General features: G+C 43.8%; 2 protein-coding genes and 1 long non-coding RNA gene across 4 annotated transcripts in view; 2 read left to right on the plus strand and 1 right to left on the minus strand.

Moving 5' to 3' along the window:
• LOC137545760 (uncharacterized) overlaps nt 1–15700 on the minus strand; it is a 38239-nt gene extending 22539 nt beyond the window's left edge. Inside the window, exon 1 of the long non-coding RNA XR_011026095.1 lies at nt 15426–15700. This is a non-coding gene — a long non-coding RNA (uncharacterized lncRNA). The remainder of the gene's footprint in view (nt 1–15425) is intronic.
• Nucleotides 1–24752, plus strand: part of DIP2B (disco interacting protein 2 homolog B) — a 354733-nt gene extending 329981 nt beyond the window's left edge. For both annotated transcript variants that reach the window (XM_068267346.1, XM_068267347.1), the window contains exon 38: nt 15433–24752. In XM_068267346.1, coding sequence (XP_068123447.1) covers nt 15433–15685 — 253 coding nt within the window. In that variant the 3' untranslated portion in view covers nt 15686–24752. The remainder of the gene's footprint in view (nt 1–15432) is intronic.
• ATF1 (activating transcription factor 1) overlaps nt 1–25072 on the plus strand; it is a 355624-nt gene that overhangs the window by 261406 nt on the left and 69146 nt on the right. The window lies entirely within an intron of this gene.

Consider the following 25072-nt stretch of genomic DNA (forward strand, 5'->3'; position numbering starts at 1 on the left):
AGGAGGAGGGGTAGTATGCAGCAAATATATAGAGGCTTTGTGTTTTAGGATACCTAGTAGGAGTGCAATTTGGTCTTAGTACAAAGGGAAGTGGCCTAAGGTAGAGCATATGCTTGTCGGAACAAGTGTGTTTTTAGAGAGCGTTTAAAGGTAACAAAGGTTGGCGAGTGACGGATGTGTTGTGGGAGGGCATTCCAGAGGAGGGGTGAAGCGCGTGCAAAGTCTTGTAAACGTGAATGTGAGGAGTTGATTCTAGAGGAGGACAACAGAAGATCATGTGCCGATCTGAGATTGCGATTGGGTTTGTATCTGGAGATTAGTGAGGATATGTACCGGGGAGAGAGATTGTGGAGAGCTTTGTAGGTTAGGGTTAGGAGTTTGAACTGGATCCTCTAGTTAATTGGCAGCCAGTGAAGAGCTTGACAAAGAGGGTCGGCAGAGGAAGATCGAGAAGAAAGATGAATGAGACGAGCAGCTGAGTTCAGTACTGACTGGAGCGGGGCCAGTTTGTTAGACGGTAGTCCACAAAGTAGTACGTTGCAGTAGTCCAGACGAGAAATTATGAGAGCATGTATTAACATTTTAGTTGTGTCTTGAGTGAGAAAGGGACGGATGCGAGATATGTTTTTGAGTTGGAGATGGCAGGAGCTGGTTATGGAGTGAATATGAGGAATAAAAGAGAGAGATGAGTCGAATATCACCCCCAAGCACCGAGCTTTGGGAACTGAAGTTATGGGAGTGTTAACATTTATTGTTACTTCAGGCAGGGAGGTGGACAGAGACGGTGGAAAAATTATTAGTTCTGTTTTACTCCTATTAAGTTTTAGGAAGCGAGAGGACATGGAGGATATAGCAGACGAGCAGTCAGGAACACGTTTAAGGAGGGAGTTAAGGTCTGGGGCAGAGAGGTACAGTTGTGTATCGTCTGCATAGAGGTGGTATTGAAACCCGAATCAGTTAAATCACCAAGACCATGCATGTAGATGGAAAAGAGGAGGGGACCAAGGACAGAGCCTTGGGGAACCCCGACAGACAAAGCATGAGGAGAAGAGATCTGATCTGAGTAGGAGACTGTGAAGGACCTTCCAGAGAGGTAGGAAGATAACCATGTGAGAGCAAGGCGCTTTATTCTGACATTTGAAAGTATTTGTAGGAGTAAGGTGTGGTCGACAGTATCAAATGCTGATGACAGGTCAAGAAGGATGAGTATGGAAAATTGACCTTTGGATTTGGCTGTAAGAAGGTCATTGGCCACTTTGGTAAGGGCTGTTTCCGTGGAGTGGTTAGAGCGAAAGCCAGACTGGAACTGATCAAGTAGGGAGTTAGCAGATAAATAATGGCTTAATTCTGCATGTATATGGCGTTCAAGTAGTTTGGATGCAAATGGGAGAAGTGACACTGGGCGGTAGTTGGCAAGTGTGGTAGGATCTAGAGAAGGTTTTTTAAGTAGTGGTGTCACAACAGCTTTTTTGAGTGGGGACGGAAAGGTGCCAGTAGAGAGGGACAGGTTAAATAGCGTTGTTAGTGCAGGCAAGAGAGATGAGGATAGCTGCGGAATGAAATGGGAGGGAATAGGATCCAAAGAACAGGTGGTTAGATTAGCTTTGGCAATTATAGAGGAAAGAGAGTGTTCAGAGAGTGGAGAGAAGGCAGTTAGAGAACAGTCAATGAGAGGTGTGGAGGTGGGATTTGAGGGCTGCATGGAGAATTCACTTCTGATTTTGTCAATTTTATCAGTGAAGTATGTTGCAAATTATTCAGCTGACAAGCAAGATGGAGGAGGAGGAGGGGGATGGAGAACGGAGTTGAAGGTGCTGAACAAGCGTTTTGGAGTGTGTAAATGGGCGAATATTAGGGAAGAAAAATAGGACTTTTTTGCCACAGAGAGTGCGTTTCTGAAGTTGTTCAAGGCAATTTTATATAAGATGAAGTCCTCACTTGTGTTACTTTTCCTCCAGCGCCGTTCAGCTGCTCTAGAGAATCTTTTTAACTGTTTAGGGGTTTTGGTCATCCAGGGTTGGCGACAGACACGGTGAGGGCGGGCATTGACGAGGGGGGTGAGGTAATCCATGACTTTTGTAATGGAGCTGTTGTAGTGTATAGCAGCCGAGTCTGGGTCAATGAAGGATTGTGTGAGGAGAGGTGCCAGGGCATCAGAGACAGTTTGAATGTCTAGATTGCGATAGTTTCTTCGAGTATGTGAGCGTGCTTGTGCCAGGGTGGTAGGAAAAGAGGAGGAGAGAGAGAAGCTAAGTAGGTTATGGTCAGAGAGTGGTAGTGGATCATTAGTAAAGTCAGTGACAGAGCAGAGACGAGTGAATACAAGGTCAAGCGTATGGCCATCAGTGTGGGTTGAGGTAGAGGACCACTGAGACAAGCCATAGGAGGAAGTGAGTGATAGAAGTTTTTTGGAGACAGTGTTATTGGTGTCAATAGGAATGTTAAAATCACCCATGATGATGGTAGGGATGTCAGAGGATAGGAACTGGAGAAGCCAGGCAGAGAAATGATCCAAGAAAACAGAAGCAGGGCCTGGAGGGCGGTAAATAACTGCAATTTGGAGGTTCAAGGGAGAGTATAGTCGGACTGGATGGACTTCAAAGGATGTCAGGGAGAGAGAGGGAATAGAAGTGAGAGGCTTGAAGGAGCAGTTATCTGAGAGGAGAATGCCCACACCACCACCATGCTTATTCCCACCTCTAGGAGTGTGGCTAAAGTGGAAACCACCATAGGAGAGGGCGGCAGGTGAGACTGTGTCAGAAGGGGTCAGCCAGGTTTCAGTGATCCCAAAGAATGTGAAAGCATTGGAAATGAAAAGATCATGGATAAAGGGCAGTTTGTTGCAGACTGAGCAGGCATTCCAGTGGGCAGCCGAGATCTGAGGGGGTGTAGGGGGAAGGAGTGGAATATTAATAAGGTTACAGTAAGAGGGAGGGAAATTTGATTTATTGCAAACAGTGTGATTAGCAGGGGGGAGTGGGGGTCCAGGGTTAGGTGAAATGTCCCCAGCAACAAGGAGGAGGAGTAGGCAGATATAGCGGAGCAGAAGTTGCGGTGTGGACTTATATTTAGACGTAGTGTGACAAGGAAGGTGAGGTTGTAAGTACAAGAAAATCTCATGAGAGACGAGCTGTGAAGTGGATAGGAGGGATGGTGAAATGTACAGCATATTGCTGACAGCAGGGGGATGTAGTGTGTGGAGAGATTTGAGGATGGCTGGGGAGAGCAGGCAGATAGTAAACACTAGGTTAAACATTTTTGCAACTAACCAGAGAAGCAGAGTTTTCTGTCAGTTCCTTCTCTTGCCCACCCTGTTTTAAAAGAACAGGCAAATGTTTAATTTCATGATGGCAGCCATCTTTTTGGTTGAAAAGAGGTGACAGGGAGCATGAGACACAGTTCCAACTGTCCTGTGTCCTGATCACCCCTCCCAGTTGCTAAGCAACATGAAAATCAACATAGGAAATCCCATCATGCTCTGCACAGCATCAGGGAAAAAAAGCCGGTGCTATTTTTCTTTGATGGGTGGAGCTTAGATAAAAAATGCAGCTAAAAATGATTCTTTGGTAATAAAAACAAAGTTCTGATGCTGTGAAACTGTTAAACACCAAGCCTTTTCAGTTCTGCTGAGTAGATTTTTAGCCCGGAGGTTCACTTTAAGGAGAGTTCTATGCACAGAGGGAGATGCTGCTTGCTTGGCTGTTGGAAAAAGCCATTATTTCCCACAATGCAACAAAGTTTACAGACAGCAAACTGTCAGAACCATAGTCATGATATCACAGGGTGGGTGGGGTTTCACCACAATGTCAGCCACACAGACCCCCTGATGATCTATTAACCACTTGAGGACTCAGCCTTTACCCCCCCTTAAGGACCAGCGCTGTTTTTTCCATTCAGACCACTGCAGCTTTAACGGTTTATTGCTCGCTCATACAACCTACCACCTAAATGAATTTTGGCTCCTTTTCTTCTCACTAATACAGCTTTCTTTTGATGCTATTTGATTGCTGCTGCGAGTTTTACTTTTTATTATATTCATCAAAAAAGACATGAATTTTGGCAAAAAAATGATTTTTTTAACTTTCTGTGCTGACATTTTTCAAATAAAGTAAAATTTCTGTATACATGCAGCGCGAAAAATGTGGACAAACATGTTTTTGATGAAAAAAAACCCATTCAGTGTATATTTATTGGTTTGGGTAAAAGTTATAGCGTTTACAAACTATGGTGCAAAAAGTGAATTTTCCCATTTTTAAGCATCTCTGACTTTCCTGACTACCTGTCATGTTTCATGAGGTGCTAAAATTCCAGGATAGTATAAATACCCCACAAATAACCCCATTTTGGAAAGAAGACATCCCAAAGTATTCACTGAGAGGCATAGTGAGTTCATAGAAGATTTTATTTTTTGTCACAAGTTAGCGGAAAATGACAGTTTGTCACAAAAAAAAAAAAATAAAAAAGGTTTCCATTTCTGCTAACTTGTAACAAAAAAAAAATGAAATCTGGCATGGACTCAACATGCCCCTCAATGAATACCTTGAAGTGTCTATTTTTCAAAATGGGGTCATTTATGGGGTGTGTTTACTGTCCTGGCATTTTGGGGGGTGCGGAATTGTAAGCACCCCTGTAAAGCCTAAAAGTAGTCATTGCACTGTGGGCCTCTTAGCGCAGTTTGGCTGCAAAAAAGTGTCACACATATGGTATCGCTATACTCGGGAGAAGTAGTACAATGTGTTTTGGGGTGTATTTTTACACATACCCATATTGGGTGGGAGAAATCTCTCTGTAAATGACATTTTTTTGATTTCTTTACACACAATTGTCAATTTACAGAGATATTTCTCCCACCCAATATGGGTATGTGTAAAAATACACCCCAAAACACATAATACTACTTCTCCTGAGTACGGCGGTACCACATGTGTGGCACTTTTTTGCATCCTAACTGCGCTAAGGGGCCCAGAGTCCAATGAGTACCGTTAGCATTTCACAGGTCATTTTGAGAAATTTGGTTTCAAGACTACTCCTCACGGTTTAGGGCCCCTAAAATGCCAGGGCAGTATAGGAACCCCACAAATGACCCCATTTTAGAAAGAAGACACCCCAAGGTACTCAATTAGGAGTATGGTGAGTTCATAGAAGATTTTACTTTTTGTCACAAGTTAGCGGAAAATGATTGTTATTGGTTTTTTTTACCAAGTGTCATTTTCCGCTAACTTGTGACAAAAAATAAAATCTTCTATGAACTCACCATACTCCTAACGGAATACCTTGGGATGTCCTCTTTGTAAAATGGGGTCATTTGTGGGGTTCCTATACTGCTCTGGCATTTTAGGGGCCCTAAACCGTGAGGAGTAGTCTTGAAACCAAATGTTTCAAAATGACCTGTGAAATGCTAAAGGTACTCATTGGACTCTGGGCCCCTTAGCGCAGTTAGGGTGCAAAAAAGTGCCACACATGTGGTACCGCCGTACTCAGGAGAAGTAGTATTATGTGTTTTGGGGTGTATTTTTACACATACCCATATTGGGTGGGAGAAATATCTCTGTAAATTGACAATTGTGTGTAAAGAAATCAAAAAAATGTCATTTACAGAGAGATTTCTCCCACCCAATATGGGTATGTGTAAAAATACACCCCAAAACACATAATACTACTTCTCCTGAGTACGGCGGTACCACATGTGTGGCACTTTTTTGCATCCTAACTGCGCTAAGGGGCCCAGAGTCCAATGAGTACCGTTAGCATTTCACAGGTCATTTTGAGAAGTTTGGTTTCAAGACTACTCCTCACGGTTTAGGGCCCCTAAAATGCCAGGACAGTATAGGAACCCCACAAATGACCCCATTTTACAAAGAGGACATCCTAAGGTATTCCGTTAGGAGTATGGTGAGTTCATAGAAGATTTATTTTTTTGTCACAAGTTAGTGGAAAATGACACTTGGTAAAAAAAAACCCAATAAAAATCATTTTCCGCTAACTTGTGACAAAAAGCTAAATCTTCTATGAACTCACCATACTCCTAATTGAGTACCTTGGGGTGTCTTCTTTCTAAAATGGGGTCATTTGTGGGGTTCCTATACTGCTCTGGCATTTTAGGGGCCCTAAACCGTGAGGAGTAGTCTTGAAACCAAATGTTTCAAAATGACCTGTGAAATGCTAAAGGTACTCATTGGACTCTGGGCCCCTTAGCGCAGTTAGGGTGCAAAAAAGGGCCACACATGTGGTATCGCCGTACTCGGGAGAAGTAGTACAATGTGTTTTGGGGTGTATTTTTACACATACCCATATTGGGTGGGAGAAATATCTCTGTAAATGACAATTTTTTGATTTCTTTACACACAATTGTCCACTTACAGAGATATTTCTCCCACCCAATATGGGTATGTGTAAAAATACACCCCAAAACACATTGTACTACTTCTCCCGAGTACAGCGATACCACATATGTGGCACTTTTTTGCACCCTAACTGCGCTAAGGGGCCCAGAGTCCAATGAGTACCGTTACCATTTCACAGGTCATTTTGAGAAATTTGGTTTCAAGACTACTCCTCACGGTTTAGGGCCCCTAAAATGCCAGAGCAGTATAGGAACCCCACAAATGACCCCATTTTGCAAAGAGGACATCCCAAGGTATTCCGTTAGGAGTATGGTGAGTTCATAGAAGATTTTATTTTTTGTCACAAGTTAGCGGAAAATGACACTTAGTAAAAAAACCCATTAACAATCATTTTCCGCTAACTTGTGACAAAAAGTAAAATCTTCTATGAACTCACCATACTCCTAATTGAGTACCTTGGGGTGTCTTCTTTCTAAAATGGGGTCATTTGTGGGGTTCCTATACTGCTCTGGCATTTTAGGGGCCCTAAACCGTGAGGAGTAGTCTTGAAACCAAATTTCTCAAAATGACCTGTGAAATGCTAACGGTACTCATTGGACTCTGGGCCCCTTAGCGCAGTTAGGGTGCAAAAAAGGGCCACACATGTGGTATTGCCGTACTCGGGAGAAGTAGTACAATGTGTTTTGGGGTGTATTTTTACACATACCCATATTGGGTGGGAGAAATATCTCTGTAAATGGACAAATGTGTGTAAAAAAAATCAAAAAATTGTCATTTACAGAGTGATTTCTTCTACCCATCATGGGTATGTGTAAAAATACACCCTAAAACACATTGGTCTACTTCTCCCGGGTACGGCGATAGCACGTGTGGCACTTTTTTGCAGCCTAACTGCGCTAAGGGGCCCAACGTGCAATGACTACCTTTGGGCTTTACAGGGGTGCTCACAATTTAGCCCCCCCCCCCCCCCCCCCACATGACAGGACAGTTAACAAACCCCACAAATGACCCCATTTTAAAAATAAGACACCACAAAGTATTCCATGAGGGGCATGGTGAGTTTATAAAAAAAATTCTTTTTTGTCACAAGTTAGCAGAAAAGGATACTTTGTGAAAAAAAACAAAAAACAACAATTTATGCTAACTTGTGACAAAAAACAAAATCTTCTATGAACTCACCATGCACCTCACGGAATACTTTGGGGTGTCCTCTTTCCAAAATGGGGTCATTTGTGGGGTCTGTCCTGGCATTTTAGGGCCTCTGCAATCATTACATGTATGGCCAGTATTTCTGCTATACTCCTTATATTGGGCATACAGGTAGTGCATTCTGGGCTGAAAGGAAAAATGAACGGCAAACATCCCTTCATTCGCATCGATCAATGTGGATGAACAAATATCTGCCAAAAAATGTGAAACAAAAAGAAAAGAAAAGAAAGAGAGACATAGGAGCTGCCACCCCAAAAATCCAAACCCACCAGCTCGTATGCCCAGGCAATCCTGATTTATTCATCCACATTGATCGATGTGAATGGAGAAATCATTGCTTGAGTTCTTTTTTGATACAAAGTGCTTGCCAAAGCATATGAACCCCAACACCACACCTTGGCCCATATGCCTCGGCAAACGTATCTTTTTTACTGTGGAGGAGAAATCTCGTCCTACAGCGCTGCATGCACTGATTTTGTGTAACCTGACAGAAGCGTAATGCTTCTGTCAGGATGCACCATCAGTGCTGCAGCTGATTGGTCGGTCGGTCGGTCGGTCTGGATAGAAAAAAGAGAGAAGAAAAACGAAAAAAACAAAACAAAAAGGAGGGGAAGGCGTCCGCCTGGACATAGGAGCTGCCACCCCAAAAATCCAAACCCACCAGCTCGTATGCCCAGGCAATCCTGATTTATTCATCCACATTAATCGATGTGAATGGAGAAATCATTGCTTGAGTTCTTTTTTGATACAAAGTGCTTGCCAAAGCATATGAATCCCCAACACCACACCTTGGCCCATATGCCTCGGCAAACGTATCTTTTTTACTGTGGAGGAGAAATCTCGTCCTACAGCGCTGCATGCACCGATTTTGTGTAACCTGACAGAAGCGCAATGCTTCTGTCAGGATGCACCATCAGTGCTGCAGCTGATTGGTCGGTCGGTCGGTCGGTCTGGATAGAAAAAAGAGAGAAGAAAAACCAAAAAACAAAACAAAAAGGAGGGGAAGGCGTCCGCCTGGACATAGGAGCTGCCACCCCAAAAATCCAAACCCACCAGCTCGTATGCCCAGGCAATCCTGATTTATTCATCCACATTGATCGATGTGAATGGAGAAATCATTGCTTGAGTTCTTTTTTGATACAAAGTGCTTGCCAAAGCATATGAATCCCCAACACCACACCTTGGCCCATATGCCTCGGCAAACGTATCTTTTTTACTGTGGAGGAGAAATCTCGTCCTACAGCGCTGCATGCACCGATTTTGTGTAACCTGACAGAAGCGCAATGCTTCTGTCAGGATGCATCATCAGTGCTGCAGCTGATTGGTCGGTTGGAAAAAAAGAGAGAAGAAGAAAAAAAAAAAAAGCAAGCAAGCAGCAAAGCACTTCAATAACATTAACTTTTTAAACTTTATTAAATATGTTCAAACCAAACAATAACATTGGTAACCAAATATTAACTTTTTTGCTTACCTGTTTTTTTTTTGTTTTGTTTTTTTTTACCTGCGAGCTGAGGATAAACTTCTCCTCCCCCATGGGTCAATGTGCAAAGTGCAAATCGCACAGATATGTGGCGAAGTACATTATGCATTCTGTCCCAAGTGAAAGGAGAGGTTTCTGGCAGGCCAGTGTATTTGGATCTCTCAAAACCTGATGTTTGGGTTCACACTGCATACTGGCCTATCCGGTCGGTCGAGCCCGCCGCACCGTCTCGCCCAAAATAGATCTTCAGGGAATACCACAAGAGTAGCATTCGGCCTAGTAATTAACTGCGTCGCCGTAGACTAACATGACTTCCGGGCCGACCCAAATTGCCGCAGAAGCCACGCAGTAACGTAGGCATGCACTAGCGTTAAGTCAAGCACTTCCGGCGTAGGGGGGGACCGCAAAGTGTGACTTTTGCTAGGCAATTTGCCCTAACGCATCGCGCCAGTGTGAAATAGCACTGAGAGACCCTTGTGTGCCTACTGCTGTGTCTGTAGTTCCCTAGGTTCTAAAAGTGTGCCTTCTCATGGTACCTCTCATAACACTCCCCTAGGCATAGGCCAGGCTGGTCAGGACAGCGGGGACAGTAAACGGGGGTGTCATGCCTTATTCCAGCCTTGCTGCAGACACGACATCTTTTTCTGGGGTTGCGTTGAGTTGGGGTACTGGGAATCGGGTAGGCGTAATGCCTTCCATGCAGCCGGCTAGTTGCATTTGGGGGTTGGGCTCTGTCACCTTCTGGATAGAGGAGTGCCGAAACAATGTCTTCCTGGAATTGAAGGAAAGATCCAGTTCTCCCAGCCTTACTGTAGAGAACAAAGCTGTTGTACATCGCCAATTGAATTAAATACACAGACACTTTCTTATACCAGCGTCTGGTTTTCCGGGAAATTAAATAGGGCCCTAACATCTGGTCATTGAAGTCCACCCCTCCCATGTTGGCATTATAGCTGTGGACGGCGAGGGGCTTTTCAATGACCTCTGTTGCCCGTGTAATTTGTACTGTCGTGTCTGTGTGAATGGTAGACAGAAGGTAAACGTCCCTCTTGTCCTTCCATTTCACCGAGAGCAAGTCATCGGTACACAAGGCGGCCCTCTCCCCCCGTTGAAGTCTGGTGTTAACGAGCTGTTGGGGGAAGCCCCGGCGACTAGGCCGCACGGTGCCACAGCATCGGATTCCTTCTAACTTTAAGTGCTGAAAGAGGGCCACACTTGTGTAAAAGTTGTCCACATAAAGATGGTACCCCTTCTGGAACAAGGGTGACACCAAGTCCCACACAATCTTTCCACTGCTCCCCAGGTAGTCAGGACATCCGACCGGCTCCAATTTTGAGTCTTTTCCCTCATAGACCCTAAAACGAGATGTATAGCCTGTGGCCCTATCACAGAGCTTATACAGTTTCACCCCATACCGGGCGCGCTTGCTTGGGATGTACTGTTTGATGCCAAGGCGCCCGGTAAAATGTACGAGGGACTCATCTACACAGATGTTCTGTTCAGGGGTATAAGCATCTGCAAATGTGGATGACAGGTGGTCTATGAGGGGCCGAATTTTGTGGAGCCGGTCATAAGCTGGGTGGTCTCTTTCATGACAGGTGTCGTTGTCATTGAAATGCAGGAAGCGCAGGATGATCTCAAATCGCGTCCTGGACATGGCAGCAGAGAACACGGGCATGTTATGTATTTGGCGTGTAGACCAATAAGAGCGCAATACATTTTTTTTAGTAATACCCATGTTGAGGAGAAGGCCCAAAAAAATTTTAAGTTCGGAAACTTGGAGTGGTTTCCACCGAAAAGGCTGGGCGTGGCAGCTTTTCGGATGGGCGGTTATAAATTGTGTGGCATATAGGTTGGTCTCAGCCACAATTAAGTCAAGGAGATCCTGGGTGAGGAACAGTTCAAAAAAGTCTAGGGCCGATCCTAGTTCAACTGTCTCCACCTGGACTCCAGACTGGGCGGTGAAAGGGGGCAGTATGGGTGCGGCGGGATCAGGGGAATGCCAATCAGGGTTTGCCAGCACCTCTGGAAAACCAATGGGAGTACGGGCCCGTCTACTTGGTGGCTGCGGATCGGATCTTAATTCACGTACCACCGAACCAGTTTCTACTTCCAGGATGGTGTCCGCCACTTCATCAGGGTCTTCTGCGGAAGTACTGGTGTTGATAGGCCCAGGAGATGCTGCGCTGCTGGTGCATGCCTCACCAAGAAAAATCAGATCAGCGCCACTCTGCTGCCCTTGAGACTGATCTTCCGCCACCTGCAGTCCAGTGACATGGGGTGTGGTACGCCTGGCTCTAGCCGGGACCTCAACCTCGTCATCGGAACTATCGGTCTGAGAGCCACTGCTGTCTACAGGATCGTACTCTGAACCCGAAGATTCGTCGAATAAGTCGACCCAATCATCCTCATCCGACTGGTCCATGTACCTGTAGATGTCTTCATTGGAAAACCTCTTTTTTGCCATGGTGGCCTGCTAAATTTAGGAGGTATTCCTCTGAGACTACCCAGGAAAAGAGCACCTACCTAGCGAAAGGGAGTACTTGAGAGGTAGAAAGCTGTGGTCACTGAGTTTAGATAAAAAAAATCAAAACTGATGTTTACAGTGCCACAGCTTGTGTACAGTGTTTTTTGCAGTGATCAGAAAAAAGAAATTTCTGTCACTGCGGTGGGGCGGGCTGAACGCAGTGCAGGCGAACGATCAGGTCTGATCGGGCAAACACTGCGTTTTTTTGTGGATCCTAGAGACCCTAATATAGATCTGACTGTGATCACTAATAATCACTTACAGATACTATATAGTACCAATGCTGATTAGCGACAGTGATGACGCTAATTAGTGACTGTGGTGCAGTGGGCTGAGCACTAACTGACACTAACAACCCTTTTGCTTAGATAACTGGCCTAACTGTTTGTTACCACTAGTGATACTAAAAAAGTTTTTAGATCACTAGGACAGTGATAGTGATGGTGATGGTGAGGGGGGGTTGGGGATCAGAGAGCAATCACAAATAATCAAAAACAATCACGAGACAATTACAACACAATTACAGCAATCGGCGCAATCAAAGCCAATCACGGACCAATTGAATCCAATAACGTGACAATCAAAAACCAATTACGTGACAATTGAAGCCAATCACACGACAATCGATGCTAATCACAGGGCAAAACAGCCAATCAGTGGGCAATTGGCACAATCAAAACCAATTACGGGCAATTGAAGCCAATCACGCGACAATCGAAGCCCAATTACGTGACAATCGAAGCCAATCACACGACAATCGATGCCAATCACAGTGCAATTGAGACAATTGTAGCCAAACAAAGCACAATCAAGCCTTACAGACAGGAGATAAGATACACAATGGCAGGGGGGAGAATATACGCAATCAATGAACTAGGACGGTGTGGGGAGGATCGGAAGGGGTGGGGGGTGATCAGATACCCCTAAGGGGTAGTTGGGGGTCTAATCTGATGGATAGGAGTGACAGGTGGTGATAGATGGGTTATTGACGGGTGATAAGTGGGTGTTTACAGGGAAAAACAGATGTAAACAATGGACTGCTGATGTGATCGGGGGGGGGTGTCTCGGAGGGATCTGAAAGGGTGGGTGGGTGATCAGAAGCCCCTAATGGGCAGTTGGGGGTCTGATCTGATGGGGGGCAGTGGCAGGTGGTGACAAGGGATGATTGACAGGTGACGGATAGGTGATTGACAGCTGATCAGCGGGCAATTACAGGGAAGATAGATGCAGTATACGGGGGGGGGGGGGGAGATCTGAAGGGGTGGGGGGTGATCAGATACCCCTAAGGGGCAGTTGGGGGTCTGATCTAATGGGGGGCAGTGACAGGTGGTGACAAGGGATGATTGACAGGTGACTGATAGGTGATTGGCAGCTGATCACTGGGGAGATAGACAGATGCAGGGGAGATAGATAGGTTCAGTATACAGGGGGGGGGGGGTCGGGGGGAGATCTGGAGGTGTGGGGGTGATCAGATACCCCTAAGGGGTAGTTGGGGGTCTGCTCTGATGGATAGAAGTGACAGGTGGTGACAGGGATTTATTGATGGGTGATATGGGGGGTGGTTAGGTCTGATCTGCGGGCTGCAGGGGGGTACAGGGGGGTGTCTGATGGGTGCTGCGGGTGATCGGGGGGTCTGTGGGGCTCCTAAAGTATGAGTGTGTGTTGCTATACTGTGCCTGCTCTCCTCGCTGGTGGTCGATCGCTAAGTGTGACCACCAGCGGGAGGCAGGCAGTATAATACAGTTTGTTACGTAAACAAACTGTATTATACTCATTCTATAGGCCAATTAGAATTTTTACAGCCCGCCGGCGCTGCTGATTGGCCGGCGGGCTGAAGTCACATGGGGGCCGAAGAGTGTGACGTAGCGATCGCGCGGCTACAGCCGCGCGATCGCTCGTTAATCAGGCTGCAGCCGGCGACGCAGTACTGCGTCGCTGGTCCTGCAGCTGCCACTTTGCCGACGCACGGTATAAGCGTGCGGTCGGCAAGTGGTTAAAGAAAAGTAAACGATTCTCTTGGGAAAGCTACTGATTGGGAGGAAGTTCAATCCTTGGTTACAGTTCCTCTTTAATTCCTTTTGCTAAAGGTGCCCATACACTCGTCAGATTGGCAGCAGATAGATAAGAAATGCATCTGATGATCTATCTGATGCGTTTTTAGAACATTTTTTACCAGGATAGAATTCCAATAGATTTTAGTTTGAAATCTATTGAAATTCGATCTGATGGCATTTTTTTGCCATCAGATTTCCATAAAGGCCAATGCAAACTGATAAGCAATCTCATCAGATCGACCTAAATTTTCCACCCTGCAAGTTCGATGGAAATCCATCGAAATCGATCGAAATCGGCCGTCGATCGGTCGATCGGTCGATTGGCCAACCGATTTGCAATCGATCGATCGGGATCGATCGGTCGGCTAGAAAATCGGCTGAGTGTATGGGCTGCTTTAAAGCGTACTTATTTTGTCATGTGTAAAACTTTTAATGTAAAGAGATCTGAAACTCCGGCCCCTCCTTTGGCAAGTTGGCCGCACCCATTTTTATCTGAAGTGTTCCAAAGCTCATCGGAGTTTCAGACCTCTGATTTGATCTGAAGGACAGCACAATGCACGGTTTGTTGTTGGAACACTGGAGCTAAAGGACTGCGCTACCATCCTATAGATATTGAGATATCCGTGTCACGCACACGCGTGGGTGAGTTACTGCTGCTTACACCTGCAGATCCGTGCAGGGAGGAGACAGAACGTTACATCTTTTTACACATTGTAAAAAAAGAACTGTGACACAAGAAGCCATATTTTCTCAGGAAGTGAGCTTAGAAAAGGCTTCTTGTTACAGCAGTTCTAACCGTTCTCAACTCAGTGTGTGGATACTCTTATTTGCACTGGCAGTCATTCCTATAGGATTAGCTCTCAGGATAGGTACTGACTTCAATAGATCAAATGGTAATAAGAAGCCATTCCTAATGTTATGTGGTGCACCTTCTGAAAGCTAATCTTAAAACTAATATTGATTTAACGAGTATCGCGTACAACACTGAGCCTCGTTAGACTTTATGAATGCACAAGAGAGGCCTGTTCCTTATGGCTGCTTTGTCATGTAATAGGAAGAGAACTATTTCTAATTTCTTCTTTCTTTATTTCTTTGATACCAAAGTGAAACTCGTGAGAAAACTAAACATAAAAATCTCCCCAAGTCCTCCTGATCACTCACATATGCAGTGTGTTGTCTGTATTTCATGTCTAAGCAGTGCTGTCTTCCATTAGCTCCTTTCCCATCTGTGGTCGCCAGATCTGACATGCAGGTAACAGAGCACAGATATGTGCGTAGTCTCACCGCACACAGCTATGCTGGATTTGCAGAAAGGGGCATGGCAAACTATCAAGAAATCCCCAGGGGTAGGCAAGGAAAAGGGTGTAAACATTGGGGGGTCCCCATCAATGTTTTGCTGGGGCCCCCATGATTTCTAGTTACACCCCTGAATGCTGAAATGTATTTGCACACGATGGCCAGTACTGTACACTCCTTATGGAAACTAATTCAGTGATGCATTACAATTGCGTTTTTAATTTGGTAGCCAATTTAGGAAATCAGTTTTATGTACATTTATCCATCTCAATCATACCAGCTACTGTCTAGAATTCAGAAAAAGATTGTCCGCAAACATCCATGAGGCATAAAATCCGGTACTTTTTTTGTAGATGGACAGACGCAAAGAATAAGAAGTCATCCATTCATGCGTATCGGGCTTAAAATGCCCCCTTAGTCATAGTTGACTTTTAAAATGATTGTATCGGCACATTTCTAGAATTCTACTAATGTAAAAACACTTTACATATAAACTTTGTGTATTTTACCCTTACCTTGCAGTGCTGTATTCACGTGGACCAACCTGCTGGTGGTGGTGGTGGAGCTGTGTGGCTCGGAGCAGGAAGCTCTGGATCTGGTTCCTCTGGTGACCAACGTAGTTCTGGAAGAACATTACTTGATTGTGGGAGTGGTGGTGGTGGTGGACCCAGGAGTCATTCCCATCAATTCTCGAGGAGAGAAACAACGGATGCACCTAAGGGACAGTTTCCTAGCAGATCAGCTAGATCCTATCTATGTTGCATACAACATGTAAACACAAGAGACTCTAAAAAAACTGAAAACAAAAATAACACAAGGTTATTATTTTTATCACAATGCTTGATGATAGTTTGATAATGTGTATTATCTTTTAGCATAACCTCTAGTAGATCATGGTCTGTCTGCATTATTTTATGAAAGGGAACACTGTGCTAAAGTAGTATTACAAGCAGATCACTGGACTTTAATATCTTACCTGCAGAACTGAGAGTACAAGTGGCATGGGGGGCGCCCCGACCTTGGCATAGAGGGGACCCCCACATTATGCACAGCTTGGCATTTCACCTGGATCTGCAGCAGAGATTTTATTTAATTCCAGGAGGGTTTATTTTTCTTAAATCCTTCCTATTTGGAGTTGTAACTTTGTTTTGTCTTAAATTAACAATAGGTAGTAAATAGCTTCTTCTTAATGGTGCCATGAGTGTCCTCCATCAGCGCAGCAGAGCTTGCTTTTTTTTTTTCGGCCTTGTAAGCGCTAAGCGGAGGTTTAGAAAAGGAAGTCGAGAGATTTTATGCTTCATTTAGATAGGTCTTAAATGTAAAATATTCTGCCTATATTTTAAATATGTAAATATGAATATAACATTATCAACATTCAAATCCGCTTGTGGTAAATGTGGAGTTGATGTTGAGTAGTTTTATGGCAGTTGGGGGGGGGGGGGTAGCATTTTATAGTGTCCGGTATATAGAGAGTGCAGAGGCATGAAACCTGTGGCTCTCCAGTTGCGGTAGCATTGCTGTTCCTAGCAGGCTGATGCTGCATGCTGGGACTAGTGAATGAGACTCAGCTGGAGAGATTAGATGCCTAAGGCTCTGTGCACATACCTGTCCTGTCACCTGTCCTGTCTACACTCTGGGTATGTATGATGTAGATGGAGAACCAGAGGATCTTCGCAAGCTCGGGCCTCTATTGGCAGGTTTGAAATAATAATTTAGGTTGACTACTTTTAGTGATGAGGGCAGCCATATGAGTGCCTGGCTTGCAGTGTGTCACTGTGCAGCACATCTCCCAGAAGTACTGGCTGCATGGAGCTATTATGTTTTGCCTGTAATCCAAGTGTGATAGTGACAGAGCTGTAATGAGCAGACCCTTCCCTGGGCAACATAAACCTTATTCAGATTAATGTACCGATCATAGAGATGATAAAAAAATATTATACATACCTGGGTCTTCCTCCAGCCCCCTTCAGGCTAATCGTTCCCTCGCCATCTTCCGTGTCCATCTGGATCTTCCGCTAGGCAGCCTGGTAAATCGGCTAGCCGGCATGCACAGTTTGCCGGGCCGCCTAGCAGAGGACCCAAGCGGCCTGGGAAGACTGCGAACCAGAAGTTCCTGTAGAGCAAAATATTCCCTTAAAGTTTAAATTTATGCTCATCTCTGGTATTTCTATTACCTTTACTTATGATCACAAGTCCCCAGAGATGTGTAGTGACTGTGGTAGGCACCATAGGTTTGCTAGCTTTCTGTAGCAATTACTAAAATAAATTGCTATGTATAATATGACAGCACTATATCTTGATATAGACATTTCAGTTCATTCCCACCAATATGGTGCCATGGTACTAGTATACAAGATTTAAAGTATAAATGTACGTACTACATGCTTACATTCAGCCAGCCCAACATTTCTCCCAGATCTATATAGCGCATTATTGATTTTGCTCCACTATAATTACATTCTTGATCAGGAGCTCTAGTTCATCCTCTCAGATTTTTTTTATTATTTGAAGATGTGAATATATAAGATGTGAATAGGGGACTTTGCCATTATTGACAGTTTGCACACTTGACACAGCCGTTGCAAGAAGATCAAAAGTTAGTCATGTGGCCCCTGGTCCATTCACAAAAGCTTGCAGAGGTGGGCTAGGTCAGGTGTGCAGACAGGGAAAGATTGGCTTGTGCTCACTACCTCATGTGGGTGGTAATAATATAGGGAGAGGAGTCTGGACATCTTCCTGTTCAGCAAGTTACAGTGTCATCTCGACAGGAAATGGAGCAACAGGACCCAGCCAGCTGGGTATTTTATAGCAACTTTTTTGCAAAAAAAAAATACAAGCAAGCAATAATCAAAGCACTGTGCATTGCTAATAAATTCAAATTTACCATTGTATGGATTAAAAAGAAAAAATAGGAGGCTGAACTAGGGGTTTAATCCACTTGTTATGCATTGGAAGTATGCTTATCTTTGGAACTTGCAAGGTTCTGCCAGATACTCGGATCGGGAATGATGAGATTTCTATGCGCTGTGTCGCACTGTAACGCACTCCTAGAGAGCCCTTGTTTTCTATGCAGTAGCAGAGATGCCATAACACAGCCACTGGCAAAATGAGAGAGAGAGAGGCTTGAAGCGTTGGCCTTCTATTCTCTGCCTCCTAGCAGTTTATACTGTGTAGTGAACAATGATCTCTAGTCATGTGCTGCACGTAGCTTGCCAAAACCCAAGGGTAGATGAAACAATACAGCACATGGCTGTGTGCACAAGCCTTAGGCCTGTTAGACGATGCAAGCAATAGAATATTTCACACAGAAGTATTGTGTTGCCTACTAATATATGTTGTTAATATACGCTGAATGTTTGAATGCGTTTTGTTTATAGGGAACTAGCTAACTACTCAACCGTATTGCCAGCAGGTAAAACAAAAACTTAATCTTGATGCACTTTCTCATTACTGCCTTCTGTTCCGTTGTGCTAAGAGCGCAAGCAATTTCCTGCCGTGGCTGGATGTCTGCTACTATTCCGATTGTTTTCCCTCATAAGCATCGCTCAGCACGTCACAAAGCTCACACCTTCATAGGCAAAGGCCGACCAGTAACACTCCTCTACACACATGGACCTCAGTGTTAAAACGTCATAAAGAATTCTGACCCCAGGAAATGTATGTCACAGTGATTGTATATTATTTTGTGTAGATAAAGAACACTCTAAATATTCTGGTGTATGTAGATTTAATCCTATTTACACTCTGATTATGGCTGCTTATAGCTGTTACTGTAGGCAGTTATCCATAGACCAAAATGTATTCCTTAAAGGGACACTATTGCGAAAAAAAATTAAATATGTGTATACACTTACTTACAAGTACATTTCTCCCCGAGTAAAATGTACTATAAATTACTTTTCTCCTATGTTTCTGTCGCTTACAGTAGGCAGTGAAAGGCTGATTTATTTGATAGGTTTTGGGCTAGTCCATCTCATGAGGGATTCTAGGTATCTCCTTTATTCTTTACAAAAGCACTCCCTGGAAAGGATCCAAACAAAGATGCAGGTTATGATACCTAGTCACTTGCACTCTATTTTGGCGGTTGGGTGGAGCAACTGCTGTTCAGCAAGTGCTTTTTAAAATTATGAAGACCCTTAGAACCGCCAAATGAGGAGATGGACTAGTCCAAAACCTGTAATTGACAAAAAGTAATTTATGGTGCATTTTACTCTGAAACAAATGAACATTTTATACATATGCATTTTAAACTTTACAATTTTTCCAGAAAGTGGTCCTTTAAGCTCGCCAGTATCTGAAGCTCTAGGCCAGGCTTTCTCAACCAGGGTTTCTTGAGTACTCTGCAGGTGTTCCTCTGCATTTTCTCCCCTCTTGGGGAAGTATAATAGAGCACATTATAATAGGGGGAACTGTAAAAAGAAGCACTAAATTGGGGTAAGGAGACAGTATAATGAGTGGCAGTGAAATAAACAGCCTAACTTACTTTTAAAGACCATGCCACCTGCAAAATAAATGCAGGGGTCCCTCGAGATCAAAAGATTGTTTGCAGGGGTTCCTTGAGATCCAAAAGTTATTTGCAGGGTTCCTCCAGGGTAAAATGGTTGAGAAAGGCTGCTCTGGACACCTATAAGCGGTACTGAGCCTGATCACTCACATGCAAACTGTTTTCCTATGTACTAAACTGCATGCAGTCAGATTAACAGCAATAGAACTGTTGAATGTTTTAAGATGTGTTCCTTTTACATTCTTGTAAAATTCCTACATTCATAGATCAGAATCCAAAGGCGATTTTACATTCCTGGCAAACTGAAAGACTGAGTGGTGCTTAACCACTCTAAGCATTAGCCAATAGCATATAACCACTTACACTGGACATGGATCAGGGATGGTGCCTAACGAGTTCAGTGATCTCATATTTTGTTCAGTATGTATCGTGTGATTTAATAGTCTATAATTTTATACAATAACTGTGTTTTGTTTTTTTATTTTTGGCTACAATAATATGTAGTTATTTCCCTGTTATGTGGTTTTATGCCATCTACAGCAATAGGTTGTGCACACACAAGGGCAGAATGATCACAACCAGTGCAGGGGAAATTTAAGGCAATGTGGCGCCACTATTCAGAACAACCAATCGGACACCTTGATTTAGGTATCTGTTCCACTTTTGCGCCAGTGTTACTCCAATTTTTCTTGCGTTGGTGTTGATAAATCTTCCCCACTATCTCTTGCCTGCTTCCAGTGCCCTTAGTCAGACACAGCACTCCCAAATGTTAATTTAATGTAAAATATCTATTTGCTGTACAAAATATATTTGAATTTTTTGTCCCACTTGCCTTTTGCTTTGGCTACTTTTCTTTTTTTTAGTCTTTCACTTTTTCCATTTCTATAAAGTGTACCAGAGATGTAAAAATAAGAATCTATATTCACCTAGGGCTTCCTCCAGTCCCGTCCTCCCACGGTCTGCCGTTCAGCGATCAGCCCCAGTAACTGGCTCAGTCGGGTCTAGTCTGGGTCTTCTACGCATGCTGATCGCGGGTGAATGGAAGACAGCGGGAGGACGGTGAGGGACTTAAATCTGTTTAAGGGGCTGGAAGAAGCCCCGGGTAAGTATTTATTCTTCCTATTATTAGATCTCTGGTTTATTTTAAGGTGCATACACAACTCTTGATTTGATGTTGCCAGTCGGGCGATATCGCTGACTGGCCTATACAGACCGGCGTGTATGTATACAGTTGATGACGCATTCTGTTGCTATGCGGGGATGGGGGGTTGAAGGAAGACTGAGCGGCACGTGTGTGATGTTCATGGTGGGCTGGGGAGCAACACAGACATTGAGATCGGCCGTCGCAGGGATGAGTTGATCCACCGGGTGGATCGGTCAGGGGTCGGCGGCCGCTGTACACACACCTGACCATTTGCTCAGGTGGTCATTATCTGCTGCCAACATGTGTACGGGCCTTTAGAATTAGTAGATATGAATAGGTAATTATCACTGTCCAGATTAAGGAATGCAAGAATTCCGATTTTAGTTAGGTCCAAAGACAAGTCGTAGAAGTAAATCACTATATGCCACTAGGTGTGAGGCCACTATATGTAGCAGCCACAGTGCATCTGTCAGTTTGCACAAGTGTCTGAAGGTATGCATTCACAGTACACAAGCAGCACTAAAGTCTGTAGTACTGATCCATGAATAGAGGGTGCCAGTTCCCGGCTGCAGAGCCCAACACTACCTCATCTGTCTGTCAGCTAGCAGTGCAGCCCATCTCTCATAGTGACCGTGCATTAACCATGTTTAGTTTGATATGATCTAGACCTCTTTAGCGGTAACCCCGAGTCAGGCTCGGGACGGAAAGCCACAGCTCAGAGTGATAATCCCGAATTGGATCCATCGGAGGTGTGGAATGTGCAGCAGAGCTGCCACAGATCTATCTAGCAGTATGTTTTTTTAGGGTCTAAAAGCTTGAGGGAAAATTGCACCACTTTTGGACAATAAATTTGGAAATAATCATACCGCCCAGGAGGTTAATGCCGGTGACGGGCACAGGCATGATGTATAAGGCTGTGTGAAAATGGACTGTCACACTTTGTGATTGGATCATGTCTGAAGTAACTGTGTAAGGCACACAATACATAAAGATAGCCAGTTGTTGACATATACTTGCTTTTAGCTTCCTGAACACCTGAAGGCCCCGTGCCTTGAGTGCTCCATTTTCAGAGCACCTCCCCATGCCCTCAGTTATGTGCAAGCTTGTCTATTGGATACAGAGAAGCAGCAATGCACAGGAAGGGAGGGGACTTAGCAGAGGTCGCACCTTGGAACTTTTCATCTGAGTATCTCGGATACCGCTTGGTGCTTACATTCCTTTGACTGGGTCAGATTAAGATGACGTGAAGAGGTTTCTCCATCCTATTACATCCAGGGAAACTTTTATTTGCAGTAAACAACTGTTTTAGAAAGTTACCTCCAATGTGTGTTTTATTTCTTACGCATTGCAGATTTCATTATAAAATGCAAGACATGGGGAAGAAATTAGACTTTTATATGATGCTTTTGGAAAAGTCCAGAGGAGGGAACTATGTCATTTCAGACTATATTTTTTTTAATTTAATGGACCAATCAGTAAGCACTAGGTGGCTAAATGTAACTATTTCATTGGATGGGCCATTACATCCAGTGTTCTACAACAAGTACACCTATGACCCTGAAACTTTTAAAGAAAAATAAATCTTTAGAGCACATGCCATGTTGCTATAAACCATTGTAATACCTTCTATAGAGGGGGACTAGAGAGAAATGCTACAGTCTTTGTGACTGGGTCTCTCTGGATCCTGAGTCACATATACTTCAGTTGTCCATGGAGTCTGTTGTCTGGTTTGCCAATGTGAAGTAGTTCAGGTTTTCTGCAGTGGTTAAAATCTTACAAATATCCAGCAAACATATTTAAGGGTAACTTGTTTCTCTCTGCACAGTACTGAAGGCTTGAGAAGTTTGAATGTATTTTAAAGTCTTGAGGACCACTTATAGTGGAATGGGTTGCACAAACTGAAGGACAAGATGTTTGTCCCTTATTTTTAAAAAAAAAAATATTTTTGGGTATTCTAAAAAATGTCCCAATAGATTTGTTAAAACATTCTTCCATTTTACAAAGAGGAGCTTTTTTATGGAAATGGAACCAAAGGTGGTGGAGTTGCCCAAAGTAGCCAATTTTTTTTTAAAATGTTTAATTGTATGCTAATGCTCTCTTCCAGAATAAACCTCAGTGTATGAGGCCACTTACTAGTCAGCCTAGGAACATTTAACATCAATTACTAACCTTCACATCAATTCTACTACCGTAGTTCAATCACAGATATTTATCAACCAGCATTTCTAATGAGACTTCTTTTAATGCCAATCTTATTTTGGTGGATAGCTTAAAATTTAAGTGAGTGTAAAATGAAGATGTCATCTTGTGGGGTGGTGAGAGGGCTCGTGGTCTGCCTGTTATAGTTAGAGCTGGTCCACACTAGGTCCGGAAACGTATCCGTGGCTGCGTTTTTCAAACCTGATGAAAAACGGAGTCCCGGATACTAATGTTTAAAATAGCAGCCAGCCTCACCCAAGTAAAAAACGGATCCGTCTGCGTTTGCGGGGACCCGTTTTCAAAACCTGAACGGAAGGTCCGGACCTGCTGCATTTTCACGCAACTGATCAGGACCACGGATACACGCAGGGGTAGTGAAAAGCAATGAGAAAACGCAACTCCAGCTCCACAGGCAAAAAAACTGATGTGAAAACGGATAGCCTGAGCTTTATGATTGGCCCAAAAAAATCCTCCCACTCCTTCCTAATGATGGAGACGTTTTCTGTCAGGGAAAAACTGAACGGAAACTGATGCAAAACTGATGCACTTTCATCAGTTTGCAGTACGGAGGTACTTCCCCGAATCTTCCCCTGATCCGGACTGCAGTGTCCGTCCTGCAACTGTGTCTAGTGTGGACCTAGCCTTACTCCTTATCCTTACAATTGCAACATCATGCCATATGTAAATGTCTGACTAAATCTGTCTACCAGTGAAGATGTGTCAACTCTGACCCAGACGCAGAACTTTCCTGCCCCAGAAATGCCCCCTCTGGGATACACCTCTCTACCCATCTTCTTTTTATCCTCGCCCATGGGGGAGGAGAGCGAGCAATATCAAAAGAGAAGACATGTGGACATGTACATATTAAAGAGGAGCTGTCAGCCATACTATCTCAGAAAACCCCCCACATATATAAGTAGTTAAATACTTACTCTACTTTCATAGCATATGTATTGCACTGGCCACATTTTGATTTTATGTTTTCCAATGTTTGCATTGCTCCACCACCCGCTGCGTGACATCACACAGGCCCCACCCATCGTCCTTCTGTCGCCCTCCCGCATAGCAACAAAGCACGCCTTTTGCCCAAGGGGATCAGCTCCTGCTATAGACGGGGCATTTCTGATAGGGAAAAGGATCAGCATATGAGCTTGGGGTTTATGCACCTATACTGGCAATCAGATTTGGCCAAATGTTTACATATGGGATAAAGGTGGAGTTGTAAGAGGGAGGGAAAGCAGGATAGGGTTTTCTGTCACCTTTCACCACTGTACATGGTGACATCTTGGGTTTACTCATTTTTATCTTCAGGTACACTTTAAAAGGTCATCATTTAGCTATATCTCTACATCTCAAGTCATAGCAGATAAAGGAAATTCAGTTTGTTGGCTTTTTAGTTTGTATCGCAGCAATAAATATACAAAAAAAAAATGTTTTCAAATCATCTGAACAATAATTTGTTTCATTACTGGTGCACATCACTATGGTTATATACTGAATATTATGTAATGCGTTTTATTTTGTGTGCGTTCTCCCCCTCCCTACAACTGTGGATCCAAAATGACACCCAGCCAAAATCAAGCAGCCACAAATCTGTGATTATTGGACAACCATTTATTGAGCAATCAGGCTTTGTTACTGATCAAACCTATAAAACCGTTTTGTGTTGTGTGTTCAAAATGCTGACTCCTTATGTGCCCTCTGAAGGCAGTCATTATTCTTGTATAGGATGGAGCGGCAAGGCGTTAAAATGATGCTTTATCTCCCTTTATATATCCCGGGATTAAGCCTGTTTATAAGTGTGAAGCCACATACACAGGCTAGACTGAATTTGGCAAAAGGTTTGCGTTCAGGTGGCCCTTGAGATATCTTTTCAGCAGGGTTTAATTCTATGTATAATAGATTTTTTTTGTTTTAAACTTTTATTATCCTCACAATAAATGTACTGTACCTATGGAACCTTTTCCTGTGTCTGAAGCCTGGCACCATGGTAAATCTTTTTTTTTATAGTTATCCTGGGTGAGCGTCCATCTTCAGGAAGGCCAGTAAGGCCACAGTGTGACCTCACTTCCCCTTCTGTTTATCAGCAAAGTACTGTATTCTGTACACTCCACTAAAAATTGCATAAAAAATGCTGCAAATTCTATATACGGTATTTGAATCAATGCTGTATTGATTTTTTTTGGTTTCATCCCACATTAAGCAAACATATTACTCCCATCCTTACCCTGTCCACTGGAAGCTGATCCATTGACCCTCCTCCCCTCTCCATAGCAACAGTACACATCACTTGGCTGTAGGTGAGGGACGCATCT

This window comes from Hyperolius riggenbachi, chromosome 2, assembly GCF_040937935.1.
Source record: "Hyperolius riggenbachi isolate aHypRig1 chromosome 2, aHypRig1.pri, whole genome shotgun sequence".
Taxonomy (NCBI): domain Eukaryota; kingdom Metazoa; phylum Chordata; class Amphibia; order Anura; family Hyperoliidae; genus Hyperolius; species Hyperolius riggenbachi.